Source organism: Buteo buteo, chromosome Z (genome assembly GCF_964188355.1).
Source record: "Buteo buteo chromosome Z, bButBut1.hap1.1, whole genome shotgun sequence".
NCBI classification, from domain to species: Eukaryota; Metazoa; Chordata; class Aves; order Accipitriformes; family Accipitridae; genus Buteo; species Buteo buteo.
The window spans coordinates 881,565-899,069 of NC_134204.1; the positions used below are offsets into that span (position 1 = coordinate 881,565).

At 40.8% G+C, this 17,505-nt stretch overlaps 1 protein-coding gene across 7 annotated transcripts in view; it reads right to left on the bottom strand.

The window, feature by feature from the left end:
- The window catches only part of WDR7 (WD repeat domain 7), a 145,823-nt gene that overhangs the window by 29,508 nt on the left and 98,810 nt on the right, over positions 1–17,505 (bottom strand). For all 7 annotated transcript variants that reach the window (XM_075021897.1, XM_075021898.1, XM_075021899.1 and 4 more), the window contains 4 exons: positions 8,770–8,887; positions 7,785–7,934; positions 7,034–7,116; positions 344–443 (listed from right to left, as the gene is read on the bottom strand). In XM_075021897.1, the coding sequence (XP_074877998.1) occupies positions 344–443; positions 7,034–7,116; positions 7,785–7,934; positions 8,770–8,887 (451 nt within the window). The remainder of the gene's footprint in view (positions 1–343; positions 444–7,033; positions 7,117–7,784; positions 7,935–8,769; positions 8,888–17,505) is intronic.

Below are 17,505 nucleotides of genomic sequence, written 5' to 3' on the forward strand. Positions count from 1 at the left end.
ACCAAACCAAACCTTGGTGGATTTTCTTTGTGACTTCTATAGTAGAGAAGTATACTGCTATAAACCCTAACTTTTAAAAATCAGATTTTTCATTTATTTCAGAGCAGGGGTATCGCCTAACTTTAGGCTTTCATTATTAACCCATCTGTGGCACCCATTCAGTTCCAGTGAATGAAGACAGTAGGGCTCTATATACTTTGAGTCCTTCATTAAACTATTGATCCCCTCAGCATTATCCATAATGTTCCAGCAGCTCAGCATGTCAACTGATGCAGAGCTCGCTGCTCTTTCCTTTCAATAACTTCCACACTTTATGGGGAGGAAGTCACAATGATTTATTTACCTGACATTTCCCAGTCCGGATGTCGTAGAGGGCCACTGAACCATGGCGAGCTCCCACTGCTATTCTGTGACTCCGCTCGTAATAGCTGACCATGTAGAACCTGAATTGAACATTATAACAAGTAACAGGTGAGATCTGACCTGCTTGCATGATGTTAAAATTAATTTGCAATGCCATTGGGTAATTAACATTAGTGCTAGAACAGAGATTTGATTTAAAAATCCATCAGCTGCCAGTTTTCATACTTGGCATTCAGCAAACAAAGCCAACTGATGTTTGATACATTACCACAGAATCAGATCAGATTTATTTATTTTTACTACCCGGTGCTGAACGCTTCCACTGAGTTTGGGAATAATCTATGTGATAATCATCAGGTCCCTGAATGTCCACGGGCATATCTTGTTTACAGTGCAATACCACAATAATGCTGGATGTCAAATGGTTAAACAAGACAATCTAACACCCTGAATGATTTCAGAGCACTTTTACTTGAATATCAAATGAGAAAGAATGAAAGAAAGTATAGGGAAAAAAATATGCACACTCATAAATTTTTGATTGGCATTAAAAAAAAAAAAAAGTCATCAAATGCTCTCTAATCCAATAACATCCTCCAGGTGAAAAGGGACCGAGAAGCCTGCAGTAGTCTTTAACATCCAGTGTGACTGTACAGCATTGATCTGAATTCAAACAATTGCAAAAGTCAAGGAATTTCTACACCTTGAAACACGAGAGAGTCTAAATCCTTATTTCAAATTCAAATCTTTGGGAATATCATTGTGCCTTTCTTATAAAAAGGAGAGCAGACCTGTGAAAACTGCCGACTGCATTTCCAATTAAATTTTACTTTTACAGGTAAATTTTACTATAACAAAGTCTGCCAGAGATTCCTAGAATCAGACCACAAAAATATGTTGCTGACCATATTTACGGCTTCAAACAAGAAACCTTACAATGATCTATCTCCTTGTTCTTCAGGATTCCCAGAGTGCCATAGCAACTGCTCTCATACAGGTACGATACACTTGTTTCTACAGTGCAGGATGGCAGTCAGGAAGAAAAACAGCATGAAACATGGTGTTACAGAAAAAAAAAGAAAAATAAGAAAGAAAATCGCTAGTTGTTGTGCAGGAGAAAGGGCAAGGCTAAGTAGCTCAGATGCACTTTTGCATCCGTGTCCACCCGTCCCCGGGGTCTCCCATGCCCATCACCCCTCCCCAGCTCGCCGCTTTCCGTTTTTCTCTTGGACTCTCGGCGATACTTTCCACAAAATACCTTCCCTCGCCCTTCCCCATCCCCTCCTGGTGGAAGGGGTGCCACCCCCCGCGGAGGGCCCTCCCGAGGTGCGGACCCCCCAGCACCCACAGCCGGGTGCCTGGGACCAGGCTCACCAGCTGCAGCTCCACAAAAAAGGGTGCTGCAGCAGGGGGACGCAGGTGGCTTCAAGCAAGACCGGAGGGGAGGCACCGACCGTGAAAGAGCCGACGGCTCTGCTGGCAATTCCCACTCGAGGGCAAGACAAAGATTATTTCCTTGTCTAACTCTTACTCTACCTGGCACGGCCAACCGATACAGCAAAGACCTTCGTGAAAGCCTACCAGTGCTCAGACATGCTGTCCCACACCGCATGGGCTGTGGCCAGCACAGAACCCTCCTTTCGCAAAGCGTGCAAGTAGGGTGATGGGCAGCTTTTTAACACTCCCTTTTCTGGGGATATGGAAATATTTCCAGGCTGCATACCATCTCTGTTACTTTCTTTTGCAGCCAGCATCTGCCTCATCAATCTGCTTTTCGTATTCCTTTGGTCAGTGGCGGCCACACAACTTATTTATTATTGAGTAATAATAATTTCTCATTTATTATTTAGACAACAAAAAGGAGTGCTTAGAAAAAAATCAAAAGCTGTTGGTAAATAGCTTGGGAGCAGGAGAGGCAGGAGCCAGTCACGAGAAAAAAGAAGAGAAAAGGGATAAAGCTGTGGGCAAACAGGTACCCGCAGGGTCTAAAGCCCGTCATACGTGCTGAATAAGGCATGGGACTGTAATTAGAAAGCATTTGCATTTTTCACTATTTCATGTCAAACTGCAAACACCTGCATAATTAAAGTGGTGCCCCAGGTGAACAGGGAAGGGGCTATTTTTAAGGCTATTTTATATGCCAGCAAACTCGGGATTTATATATAAACATAAAAAACCCCACAGGCTGCTTGATCATTACAAGTAAAACGGACTACAACAGAAAGTTTCTATGTAAAATGTTTTATATCCCCATTAATTCTATTACACTACTGAATGGGCGCAGTCCACTTGTCTCCTCCAATAGATTTAGAAAGAGAATATCACATACTGTTATATGTAAGCAAACAGCATTTCTCTCCTTACTGCATTTAAATGCCCATTTAGACAGAGCGCTGAGTCAGTATTTTTCTTTGAAAAGAAGAATCCATCAGACTAAATAACAACAGAGGGTTTGGGAGGAAAAAAACCTTCAAGGAAATAGATGGTTTTGAGTATAATTTTCTAAAAAAAAAATTACTCCTTAAACTGACATTCAGTTGTCAGCTCTTTAGCCTCATTCTTTTATCTTTTAGTTAGGTTAGCACTGTTACAACCACAGACAGATTTAAATATTTTAATCCTTTGCACCCCTTTCTAAACTTCTATATGGTAGAGTTCAGTAAAGAATGATATGCTAGCATGTATTTAGACTATGCTACAAATTCAGTTTTGCAAGTTTAGCTGGTGCATCCATATCCATAGTCGGCATCTTAATGGAGACCCTGCTCTGAGTCCTGCCCCATTACTGCTCTGCAGAGAAACTTCTGTTGGCCAGCAGACCACTGCTTCCAGCTTTTGGAGGAACTCTGCTGGAACTGACAGAACCGGGCTGCTGTTGCTGGTATCAGCTAATCCTCTACATTAAGGGACAAGCCCACAGCCTTCTCTTCTACCTTGTTCCAAATGAAAACTGGGTACATCAAGAGAAAGACGGCCCAGCCTCCCCCTGCTGATCTCGGCACCCTCAGCGGTCTCTTCCACACATACCTTCAGGTCCTCTGCAATACAAGTCATGATGCCGGGGTAACATGCTGCAAAGGCTGCAAGCTGAGTGAAAGCTGGCATCCTGCAATGGGCTGACCACCGGGATACCACACTGCAGGGTGGGAACTCAGCATAAGCAGGCTGCGTTAAGGACTTAGTAGGAAAATGACCTTTCTTCTTCCACCAAATACTAGCAAGCACGCTTGACAGTTGGAAATGGGGCTGCTTGGGCTGGCTTGGGTTTAATCTGATACTGGAAAAGCCAACAGCAGCCACACTGTGGTTCAGTGAAGGCCCACCAACTGTTTTAAAACCTGAATTAGTGACTGCTAAAGTATCTAAGGGGTTCTAAAACATTATTGTTTTTTTAAATTAACATTCTAATTTAAAACCAGCACAAAAATGGAATGTTAAATCTTCATTAAAAAAAATTGTTGTTTAACATCACAGCTTCATTAAATCTTAATTTCAAACTTCAGTATCTTGCAATAGCCAGAGGGATTCTGTATTAAAGTTTCGATATTCTCCAGTCCTATTTCACATTTCATTCTTTTTTCTCTCCCTTCTACAGAATGAGGCTTCAGGCTCCCTTGAGCATTACCACAATAGCACCTCCAGCTGATGGACTCTGATTCCTTCAATTATACTCTCCAAAATCCTAGAAATAATCAAGGTATAAAATTTTGTTGTACAACCTCACTTTGTCTAATCCTTGAAATTCTCACTCTGCCTGCAAGACTACTCCCTAGTAAAAAAGCCATAAAAAACACTTGTTATTTTAAATTTAATCTATCTTCCCATGTGAGACTATGCTGTTACACAGACCGCTTTAACTCAGCAGCCTGTACTAAATACATGACCTGACCAAGCAGAGTCCATCAGGGACCACTCAGCTCCAATGCAACTGCTGAATCTGGAAAAGGCTCAAGTCTAACAGAATTTTGCAACCTTCAATATTATCCTTCGCAATTTTAAAGAAATTCAGAAATATTTCATATTCATTGCATTGTACTTCAATACTTATTTTATTTTGATAAGAAAAGGGTTTGCATACAGCATGCCAAAAGGCAGTACGAGCCTCTATAAAGAATAACACTTATGGGAAAAACAAATAGACACCATAATCATATGCTGTAAGATATGGTATCCAAAAATATCCACAGCGATGGATTTACCTCATCACCACCCATCAGGATTGAGTCACGCTCACAGCAATTAGCAGCATGACTGCTACATTTGTACAACAGTAAAAAAGGCTGAAAACCCGAGAGGAATGATAATCAGGTACTTTAACCCAGCACACTGCTGCTCCCAGCCCTGGGTTTAATGTTCTGCTGAAACAGGAGCATCACTTCCAAGAGACCGCAGAGGCACCAACAAACATGAGTACAGCCATGAGTAAGGTACCTCCATAATGTCCTCGAGGAAGCAGAGTTTGCACACCAAGCACTGAGACACCTGAATGATTTTGCCACAACAGGGGTGCACATAATGCAGTACAGCAGAAAGAGTACTGGGATATTAAAAGAATTAACAATAGGATTATGTCAAAGTGTTTCCACTTGGAATCTCTCCAGAGGTTCAACCACTTGTTAAAATCTGACGAAAATTTCCATTGGGCTGAATGATCACATCAGTGGGGTGCTGTATCATTTTTACAATGGCCATAACTATGTAGAATAGGAAATATTACTAGTAATTTAACTGAATTTTAAAATAACGTATCACTATAAAAATACAACAGGAATAGGGAGATTTTTGCACTTATTTCTACTTATCCTTGCATTTATATTTTAAGGTAAGCCTTTTAAAGTATCAGGAAGAAGGAAGATTACCTCTATCGGTATCCTACCTGTCAACAGGATAATTGTTCTTTTCTTGAAACTATTTAATATTTTAATAGCTTATTACATTAAAATGTAATTGTTGACAGGTGATTATTATAATTTATTGGTTGCACCAGCTTAATAGTATAACTGGGATAGTTATCATAGTCTAAAGATACTGTAAGTGTTCACATTTTATAAATCACATTTTACTATTTGAAAGTACCTTTTTAAGAGTGAAGTAGAAGTAGCCCAAGACAAAGACAACCAATGATGCTGAATTCCCAAAGAAGGTCAGCAGGAGCCAGCGTCTGAACTGCCACTCGTGCCTTTCGGCGAACTGCCAAGTCACTGACAACGTGAGCACAAGACAGCCACTGCACTACTCTTCCCCTATGATTTTGTGCAAATTCATACTTGTTATTTTACTGAGCTACCTGTCACCAGGGATGGAGAACTTTAAATGCTGCCCAAGACGTTTCCACACGCTGCAGAGTGAGGGGCAGCTCAAAGCGACCAGCAGCGCTCTCTACACTTTGCAAGGTTTAATTTCAACTGAATCTCCTGCATCTAGTGCAAGCATCCCAAAAATATTCCTAAAACCAGGGGAGAGGGCAGCCTGCTACCATAAGGGCGAGGGTTACATTCTCTGCCTACAACAACAATTTTGGAGCACAACCTGGTCCCTTGGCAGACACCTGGGAGACAGTCACAGGGCAGTGAAAGCAAGGCTCTATTCCAGGAAGGCATTTGGTGCTATCTATTTCTTACATCCATTTCACTGACCTTTCCTATGGGATGGCACTGCTATGCCTGTGTGAACAGCTCAGAAGGACTTGGAAGTGCCTGGACAGGAGATGGTCTCCCCCGATAACTATGCCCTACCGCCAGCTACTAGGCAAATTACCACAGTTAGCTATTGCCACAAAGGAAGTAACATTTATTCTCAAAATTCTCCATTAGAGAATGTTTCAGAGAACAAAACAGAGTCAGGCTTAAGCTTCCTATGAATGAAAAGTTTACTTGGTATTTGGCTAAACTCCTGGCATGAGAGCATGCTTTGCTGAAGGACTGTGCTGCTGACAACAGATCTTGAAATGCAAGTAAAGAGCTCCTGGTTTGACAAGCCCTGGGCCCTCAGCACACCGGGAAATCTCACTCTGACATACCTTACATTGGCTGCTCATGGCTTAGTCTGAAGGTACTAATGGACAGCAGTTGGCTGCGAGGTGTTTATGCAAACCACCACAATGCAGGTCCCCTGCACGGGTTGTCTAGGAACACCACCACCACCACCACACCCCCAAACCACATCCTTATTTTCTGCTGTCACCATTTTCTTTTTTCCCTAGTCGCTTTGATGGTGGCAACTAATTCATTCAGGCAGGTTGTACATATTGGAATCTAACTTTGTTACTCAAGTACATTATTCTCATTTTTGTAACAACAAAGATATTGATAAATCCTTTGGAGGAAGCTGCCCAGCTTCTGTGGCTGTTCCAATGGAGTAGATAGGATATATGGAGGGGTAGCAGGACAGTTTTTCATGAGATTACACAATATTTTTCTGGTTTTGGACTTCTAAAATATCCAAACTTCAAGAAGTTCTTAATGCTTTTCTTCTCTGATCCACATCTCTGTCAGATGTGGCAGAGAACTAAAAGCCTACAAAGGCTCATACCTGAGCTAAAAACACTCTTCACATTTGTTGTTTTAAGGGGCAAGCACCATGTAAAAGAGTGTTTTACTCTTAAATAAGAAATATATCCTGCTGGTGACCCTACAATTTACTTTACAGTATTCTTGGAGGAAGAGCTCACCTGCAGATGGCTGGAAAGCATTCCTGAAGACCCTTTTTCTTAACTAAAGATCCTTCAAGGCAATACATGATGATGTCCATAACCTTGGAAACAAAAGTTAAAATCACATGACATACTGTATTTTATGTTTCATAATAGAAGTTCTAACAGGCAAAAATAGAGAATTTCTGTGCCTGATTGCATCTTTAATACCTAACTTTAAAATGCAATTGGGATAAAACAAACAATAACTGTCTTGCATATGATAGAGTTTACAACAGCAGTGGTACTGGCAACTGGAACCATTCAGAGTACCCATAAACAGTTCTAAACCAACAAACTACTGGTAAACATAAGTATCAGAGCTCTTTAAGTAGCTCTGGTGTGAAAAAGGCCTCTGGGCATCAGTATCAAAGTTACAAATCTGATACATCATCTGTACCATTCTTCAACAATATTCGTTAGCACCAACAAATGCAACAGACAAAAACATCCATGTGATCCCCCAGCACGTCCAAGTACCAGCGCGATGAGCACACCCGTATCTCCAGCATACTCTCTTGCTTGGTTTTTTTCCCAAACAATGCAATTTAATGAAATTTAAATGCAATTTTGAAGTTCAAAAAATGAGCTGGGTGGTATAAAACAAATCCTCTTCACACACACAAAGGTTGTGGTCCATGGAGAAAGAAATCCTACGATTTGACTCCAGGCCAACACATTGTTCACTGTTATATCAAACCCACAAGCAGATATGGCAGAACAGCCTTACCTCCACAAGAAGGTCCACAACATCAGTAGGCATCTTCTCAATAAGTATCTCAATGACTCTCAAGATCTCTCCTTTAGCCCGAGCAAGAGTGGTGGTGTGAATATTCTGCTGAGACTGTGTGTTCGCTGCAAGGGCAGTGTGTCTGTGCACCTACCAAAGAGCAGGGTTACAGGTGGAGACTCGCATCTCTAAATATTCTCCATCTGTGCTTACTGTTATACACATGTGTTACATTAAGAAAGCCTGTACTGCAGAATGCTTTGCTTTACTTTGAGACCTATGGATTGTTTCTCCCTCCCCCGTTACTCATCATCAGTAGAGCCACTAATGGTTATCCTTGATGTAGTTTTTAAACAAGGGCTTACCTGCTTTGAGTAATTCTTAATCTCTTAAAACTAAAGGTCAAGATAAGGAAATGCCTGGGTCTCGATTACATAATTTCCACATACTTGTACATCTTTCTTCAGGTATTAGATGGCTGCTTTATAACAAGCTTTTTTTGGCCGGCCACTGATCATCACCCATCCTATTGCTTTAGCTCAGCCAAAGCTCCAGGCTGCATCTGGGTTCACTCAGGCGACTCTCAGACAGACCATGCCCAGCCTACACTAACCTCACAGCAGTGTCCCTTCCTCCTCACCCTCCAAACCCCATGGCTAAGTCTCCACTCTGTCTTAATCCATACTTAATGGGGTCGTGTCTGCATTGCCTAAAGCAAGCAGGAATTTACACATTGCTATTGGAAGTTTACATAAATGGGATACAACAAATTAAGACAGACACAACTCAACGGACTCAGTTAAATATTGCTCCTGTCATAAACTATGGGTGATTTGGATATCTGCAAGAATACAAATATTACACTTGCTGTTTCCCTTTTTGGGAGGAAGGGAGGGACATTTGGTTCTCTATCTCTGTTCACAAGCCAGAAGTCTCAAAGCTCGGAGGAAAAGCTGCTGCAGCCGAGCTGACTGGCCCTGCTCACCTCCTTGGCGATGGTGGTGATGAAGGCGGGTGGTCTGGCGGTGGCGATGAGGGAGAGAGCGTGCCGCGCCGAGCGGGCAGAGTCGGCGGCTGGACTCAGGGGCAGCCCCATTGTGATGCTAAACGGGCACCAGACAAAGAGAGGAGAAAGAAAAGGAGCATTAGAAATATAGAGTGAAAAGATTAGAAACAGCTTATAATGTCAGTTCAAGGTCAACGGGAGCACTCAAACAGTTAGAATATAATGGACTTCCAACAATGAGCAGTGATTAGGAGTCAGGGTGTTCTATCATCAAATACAAAATCGAATAATTAACCATGAAGATTGAAAACAGTATGTGCATCTGTCCAAAGTGTTAAAAAGGCCTTGTTAACAAATTATCTGTATGTGCTGAATACATATCACCCAACTGAGGACAAGGCAAACACAGAATGTCTTCCCAAGAATTTATGGTTTATTCTTTTACAACATTTTAAACGCAGGCTGAAAAAATACCCTGTTCATAGTAATTCTCCTTAATTCAGCTAAGTACTGGTTATAGGAGAGAAAAGCAAGAAGCTTCTTGAAGAACTAAAACCACCAAATCTATTCGGTTTGATTTTCTTTACTGCATGACTCAGTTGCAGCAGCATGATGCGATGACAGACAGCCCCATACCGTATGTTTTCTAATTACTGAAATTATTCCAAACCTCTTTAGAATCTCTAACACTGAGGTTTTAACTGCAATTCTTCAAATAACAGTAAGGGATTAACTGGCATCTGAATTTCCCATACACAATGCTTTTATTTGCTATGACAAGATAAATGCAAGAAACAATAAAGTAGTAAGTACCCAATAAGTACACTAAGCAAAAATAAAATCTGGTATTTGGTAATTGAGATCATATGTACCTGACAAAGACGACACACAAGCTAATTTTTGTCTGAAAGCTTCCTTTCTTGAAATTGTACTATTTTAATTATCACTGTTGTGTATGTCACGGCAGAGCCCAGTTTTGTTAGGCTAGTTGTACCTTATCCAGCAATTCTACAAATCCTTCCTGCGCTCCCACCCATGGGCCACCCAAAGCACTCCCAGGCCATGGCCCCAGAGCATAGGTACCTCTCCGGGCTATCAACGTGGTGCTTTTAGTAAATCAAGCTAACACATACAGGTGTATCTGATCCGTGTCTAAATACGAGAGTACAGAATTCAGCAATGAGGGTTATACAGATTAGGGAAGAGCAGCGTTGTGGCAAGGCAGTATTTCAGTGCTGGTTTTGATGCACTGCAGGCACACAGGTCTCTCTGGGTGAGGACATTTCAGCAGGGGAAAACTGCAGCAGTGCAGGGGGAAGAAATGGTGGGGAAAGAGCTGTGGGGAAATCAGGGATGAATGTGCTCTGAGATGGAATCGGGCTTTTACAGAAGGGGAGGGAACACCTGGGAACCAGTGTGCGTTGGGATTAACGTGAAACATTCGACCTACCTCACAAAGGAAACTTTCTCTTACATGACTATTGCAGCACAGAAAGACAGTCCACAAACCAGTTTGCCAGCTCTAAAACATTTTAAAGTCTTCCTATAACATATAGTCTGATCAATCCTGCTGCTATGACCACAATTCCACCAAGCAGCAGCCCTAGAAGTTTGTGGGGTGTTTTGTTTAGTTCTTTCATTTTAAGTAAAGGAAAGACAAAACAAAAGAAAGCTAATTTCTTTTGCTCTGTCCTGGTATCAGTCCACCATTTGAGCATGTGGCAATTCTCCATGGATTTTACTAAGTCATGAAAAATGGTGTTTGAGAATGCACTGAAAGCCCTCCTCAGCTATCCTTTGTTATTTTACTTAAGAGATTAAGTAACCAAAAAAAAGCATTAACCTGTAAACAACATATATAGGTTTACTCTTTTTCTGTGGAAACAAAGTACTTCTCTGCATACGACCATGGGCAGCAATCGCCATTTCTGAGGCTCAGAGAGGGAGCGGATCCTCCCACGCTGCACAGGAAGATTGCAGCTCCCAAACACATGTAAGTGAACAGCACTAACCGGCCAACACAGAGGGATCAAGTTTTGAAGCTGTTCTGACACCTTAGCTGGTTATATTACAAGTATATGTGAATGCTAAACGTTCATAAAAATGAAGCTTTTTGTTAAAGCAACTATGTCATTCGAGTGCATGTTAACAATACAAGACAGTTTTATTACATGAAAAGAGATGGTATCTGCAGCTTTCACTGCTATCAATGTGATTTCAGATGGTTTAATACTTTGACAGATGCACATGAGATAAAAATACTTTCAAAAAAATGAGTACTAGTCCAGTGAAACAATCTTATCTAGAATCTACAGTTTCAGAAGAATACCATGCATTTCTAAATGCCGAGGATGGCCCAGTTGGGTAAATTATGGCTCATTACAATGCACAGTACAATGACAACAGAGCACCAGAAAGCTGTTAGCAGCTCTGCACCAACAGCAACCATAACCAGGCATCTCATTCTGCAGCCTTTACACATCTGCGCAGTCCTGCCGCTGCCAGAGGATTACTCATTTAAGTAAGGGCTGCCACTGCCAGCCCTCCCACTGCATCCATTTTACACATTTGATGCTATTAGAATGGCCAAATGGGAACACACTGCTCCAAATCCCTAGACTACCTACACTAGTTCAGATGCTGCTGGCCAGAGATTCAGCTGTGTCCACTTCGCTCAGCATACCTGGGAGGCAAAGGGCCAAAAGATCTCTCTTTTTACTCCTCCGGACGTACTGGGCTGTTTGGCTTAGCCCTTACTTAACACCTTAGAGGATCCTCAATACTTCTTTAAACCAGAAAGCTGCCAGCAACCTCTATAGCAGGCAAGCCACAGAAAATAAAAGCGGAGTCATGGAGAACTGTAAAATCATTCCACACTTCTATCCCTTTAGCATCTTTGTGTGCTTCCAAACTGGTAAAAACTGGTTTATCAGGGTCAACAAAGTTCATTTTGCTCTGAAAGCAAAAAGTTGGACACAGACTGCTCTGAAAATAAACGAGGGAAAGGAGAAACTGTACCAACCCCAAAGGTGTGGAAACCACAATACACGTCTTGTATTCCAGGTGCAGCACTTCCCCCCCCCCACCCCCCCAAACTATACAGCATCAGTGTTTCTACCATGCCATGCCACAAAGCCCACATGAAGTCCAAACCCATAGGAACTTGACATGGCAAGCAAAAGCATTCGTTCACTCATTCAAACTCCAAAAATATTTGGGTTAATCTGTCTATTCACCTTGTGATGTCAACATTTGAGAGCTTCTCTTCTTTTGGGCTAAACCAGAAAATTTACTTATCTGCAACGGAAGTTATTCTGATGTTTCCTATCCCAGATCTTACAATGACATTATCTGGAAGTGAGATGGGAGGAAATATACATTTTCAGAGCCAGGAGGGAGAGTACAAAAGGTGTCCCATCCCGTCCCCAACACTTCAACAAGAGACCACATGTGCAAATGTGAGTAAGAGAAAATAAGCGTGACATGGCAATTCCTCAGATGCAATGAAAATCTCCTCTTGGGCACTATTTGAAGGGGTTTTTCCTCCCCTGTGCTCTTCTACTGATTTTTTTGGTAAAGAGTAACAGAAGTTTACGAACCCACCTAGCTTATCGCAAAGTCTTTTCATGATTTTGCAGAGGATTTAGGTAGCATATGGTAACTGAACAGTTAGCTTACTTATTTCTTTAATTCTTCCAGTTTTTGAAAGAGAGAGGTGTCTATAGAAGACAACACACTCTCTTGATTTCTTTTTTAATTGTCTTTAAAAATAATTCTATATGCAATATCTAATTTAATATTGTGAAAGCTTACAAACTGAATACTTTGCAACAAAGAACTTCAGGGTGGTTAAAGCATTCTCTGTCAAATTAACTATTTTTCCAGAGCAACAACAAGATGAGGTATGGATCAATCACCATTTTACAGACCTGAATTCACATAAATACAAACCAAAGTTTATTATAATTTTCCTTCCCATTCCTCAACATCATTGTATGCATTAAAACTACTGAATTTGAAAATGAATAAAGTCTCTGCAACAATAAAGGTGCCCCCATTGGCCTTTTACTTTTAAAACCACATTTGAATATAACAAAAAATCCTGTACAGATGTTACAGACAAAGCGATGAACCAGGAAGAAGGTGGTATCAGAGTCAGGCTTTCAGAGGGCCTCATTATCTCCCAAAAGCAATCACACCCCTAGCGCCTCAGTACTTTTTTCTCTAAAAAAGCTTCGTGTTTCTGCCAGGAGCATTTTTCCTTACAGGATGCTTGGTAAAGCGTGCATTTTCCTGAAAAGCAACAGGCTTTTTGTTAATTCATTAGCATGGCTCAGCAGTGGTAGTATGTGGGCAGAGATTAACCCCCTCCTGGGGCTGGGCCAGCTGCTCTGCACGTCCTCTTTCAGAGGAAAGCCCTGCGAGACTGGACAGGCACACTGCACCAAAACCCACAACAAAACCAAAGCAGATGTAAAACTAACGTACAGAGGGAAACGCTGGCTTTCACACCCAGACTTCTATTCTTTTACTGATGAGTTTTAGGACTCCTGTACGTCCAGCAAGAGTCGGCAGCATGTGTTGTCCCTCTTGTCCTCATCCTGCCCCCTGACTTCCCACTGCACCATAAGCAGACATTTGAGGAATCGTTTCTGTACACATAACAGACAAAATGGATGCAGCTTGTCCTGTAACGCATGCCTTTAACACCAGAGATGATATTCTACCTGCAAACGACAGTAAAAAACTTGGATTTATTACTGTATTTATTTGTGCTTTTGATTTGTGCCTTTTAGCTCATTTCTAGAAGGCTGATTCTCAGTGGCCAGTATCCTGCATCATCAGGGAATGATGCGTTTTCTTTTCCCAAATCCATCACCAACTCCCCCCACACCAGTAATCTGAACATCTTGATTATTTGGGGAACCAGTATGCTATCTGAATAATGTTTTCAGTGAAATACAGACTTTTTTAATAGATGACTTTATATGTTTAGCACAAGTTATCAAAACTGCAGAGTAATGTTTATGTACTACACTATATACAAAAAATAAGGAAGATGCATTTAAAAAGCTGATTCTCAAAACAAGTGGAAAACAATGAGCTACCTGGGAAGAGCTGTAGGTAACACCTAAGAAAAAGGCAGGCAGAAAAGGTTTCAATGGCAATGAACAGAAATCGTAGCAATCGGATCTCTACATTTCTTGACTTACATAAAGCAATGCCAGATGAAAACTTCATGGGACTAAGAATGTGAAATTTCAGCACAAAAGGTAATGATCGTGATTAATATCTTTTTGCTAACTGGATTCAAAGAAGGAAGCTGAGCACTGACCCAGCTGGTTGCACAGAGATCCGAGAGGGAACTCACAAAGGACGTGATTCCACAGGGATCTTTTGAAGGGTGTAGAGACGGGGCCATCTCGCCTTTCAGGGAAAGCTGCTATTCTGCAAAATGGATGGGCATTAAGCCCCTTTTCTCTCCTCTGGCTGGAGACTTCACTTTGATGCTCCGAGGTCAGCGGAAGAGGAAAAAGGGAAGATGGGTACATCCCACCTCATTTAACAGAAACCTCTATGTCAATACACCTCAAAACCATTCTTGTTTATATGGGCAGCCTTGAAGTGAAGGCTGAGTGAACAGGAGGAACCAAACTCCCTCTGCAGCATAAAGCCAGCAAGTGTGGTATGCTCCTCTTCCTCCTCCTCCTCCTCCTCCTCTTCCTCAGCCTCCATGAGAGGCTGCAGGTGCCAGTGGACCACTGACCTTCCTGTGGTACAGCTGCGGCTCATCTATGCTGAGCTCCAGCCTCCTGGAATCCAAGCGCTAAACCAGAACTGACACGGACAAAAATCCCTGCCATTTCCAGGTTTAAATCATTTCTGTAGTGGCAGCATGTGGTAGCTTGCCACATCACCTTTAGGACCAAGTACCCAGCTCACATTTCTCCTTTAAATGCCTCAATTTCAGCAGTTGTTTAGGCAATGTTCTTAAAATGTTCCACTGTACTTGAAAACTAGGGATGTCCCTACTATATATCCTATGGCTCCACAGATAGAATCCATAAGAAAATAAAAGTATAGTAAAGCTTTCCACTAAACACAATCAAAACTAAAGAGATTTAGCCTAATTATTTTAGTACACACATATATATAAAAACATACGGATCGATTAGAATGCAATTTGCTAATTTTGGTATATTATATCATAATCTATATCAAACCGTAGCTGTAATTCAAAGAGCAAAAATAATGGACAGCAATGATCCCTACCATCATCCATGCCAAGAAATCAAAGCCTAATAAATGCTAGAAAAATACTCTTAATCCTCACAACTGAGCAGTTTCATTTGGCGTGGCAGGCTAGCACAGTATAACCTTTGGGGACTAGGATGAACTGGGAGAGTGGAGGAGTTATAAATACCAGAGTTTTGGTTAACAGCTTATATTTATTTAATTCAGAAGGGAAAAAAAGAAAAACACTGCTATTTTTTTTGGTCAATAAATGTGAAGTGATTTTTTTTTTTTAAAGCAGAAGCTTGACATAAAAGCTCTTTCATAAAACGTTCTTAACATCAGGGAGAGAAGCCAGGCAGCTGTGCGCTGTTATTGTGTACACGGTAAATCAGGCACAAAAAGGGGCAGCTCAGCAGGGCACCGGGAGGGTAAGATGCACACTTAACCCCCTGCACACATTGTTGCTCTATTTCTTTCCATCTTCGTCTGTCTGCAGTCGGTACTGTATCTGTCATGAATGTAACAGGCCATTTTCAATCTAAATCTTGTTATGGATTAATAAGCAAACACTTTCTCGCTTATTATGCAATTTATCATGATGAAAATTGCATTGGGCTCCTCAAGGCTACATGCTGATACATTCATTTATTCAGTGCTCTGTGGATAGAGAGCCATACTAATCTTTATGACAGCTAAGGATGTAATCGCAAGATGAAAATGACTTTCTGAAGAACTGTGTTCACTTGGCTTCTGTAGGTCTACATTTACATACAATAGGGCTTAGGAGATTCTCTGGGAAGGTAAAACATTCTGGTTTCTTTTGTCACACTACAAGAAATAATTGAAGTTCAGTCAAGTAACAATATTAACCCAGTTTGTACATATTTCTCCATTAACACCCCCCAACACACGGCAATCCTTCATTCTTTACATCTTGAGGAAATTAAAACTCTTATATAAAATGGGTAATACCTGCCCTAGTATAATGTAAAAGAAAGTCAGAAACCTTAACACCTCCACAGATGGATGATAAAATGCATACAGGGTATTAAGACAACCCTGGTCAGTTCCTTATTGCATGTAGCATTTAAAATGTGTGTGTTTACAAACATTTGTAAACACATTTGTAATGTAAAATTCATTCACAATAGAGCAGTTTTCAGAACTGTAAGATTTGAAAACGAATTCTAAGGTTAAATGCTATGGGCAGGTAAATGCTCACGGTGTTAAATGTTATTGCTACAATCAAAAGAAATTCTTGACTAAAATAGAAAAGTAACTAAAAATATAAATACATAGCTTAAACACCTGACTTATTTCCAATTAGAAGGATATTCTACAGTTCCATAGTGAGACATAAAAGTAAAGTGTTTGCTGTGATTTAGCAAACAATAGCCTTAGAATAAAACGGAAAGCTGGCTAATCTTTTAAGGATTTTTTTTTTTAATACCTAAAGTAATGTTACTACTGCAATGCTGCCAACAAGAACATCTGTAAGCTAAGCAAACCTCCTCCTTCTGCTAAGCACACTGTTTTACATGTACATGAATATTCACCTGACCGCTGAAGGCCTACTGCAGTTTTAAAATAGTTTTAAAGTACTGCAGACATTTCCTTGTCCTTTAATGTAAAACTCCCTTCTCCCACATGCTTCAGGATACATCCAGAAAGCTTGACAGACATTAGCAATGCCATCAAGCAAAATATTACCTGCTGAAAAATGAACCTCTGCATTTTATGAAAGGAAATACAGTAAAATTAATACCTAAATAATCAATTATGATGACCTCGGCAATTTCAGACACTGTTTTTCTTTTTTTCCCCAAGCAAAAACCTCGCAAAGAAAATGTCACGGACCAGTCAGCCATCTTCCTTTAGGAATTAAATTGTTTCCCCATTAACGAATGGTTTATCAATTACTGAGTCGCTTACAGTTTAACTCTTAAGGAACACTACAAATTAAAATATTACGTAGAAAGCACTATGTAAATTAAAAATTAAGCACAAAATACATTCAAAAAACCTCGAGAATATTCATGCAGTGCTTAGGATGCCAGACATAGAAAGCATTAAAACTGCACTTGGTGCAGATTAGGAAAGCTCTACTGAAACAAACAGCACCACTGCGATTCATAACAGCTGAAGGTTTTGTTTATATTCTGCATGGAAACACGCCCCAGCAGCACAGATTCAAAATGCAGGACTGCGAACGCGCTAACGGCCTATGCATTTAAGAACATAAACTTGCTTAACAACAAAAACATGCTGGGGTTTTATTAGAAAAAACATCAATGACTTCTGTATTTTTGTGATGAAAATTATTATTAAATTTAAATATTTTTAGTAACAGTTGTTTTCCAAGGGGATATCTGCAGAACTTTAATACTACAGTATTAATTCATACTGACAACCAAATAAATACGAAATTTGTATTTGCCCAAGGCAATCCTCCACCTAGAGCAGGAGCTACATGTTTTG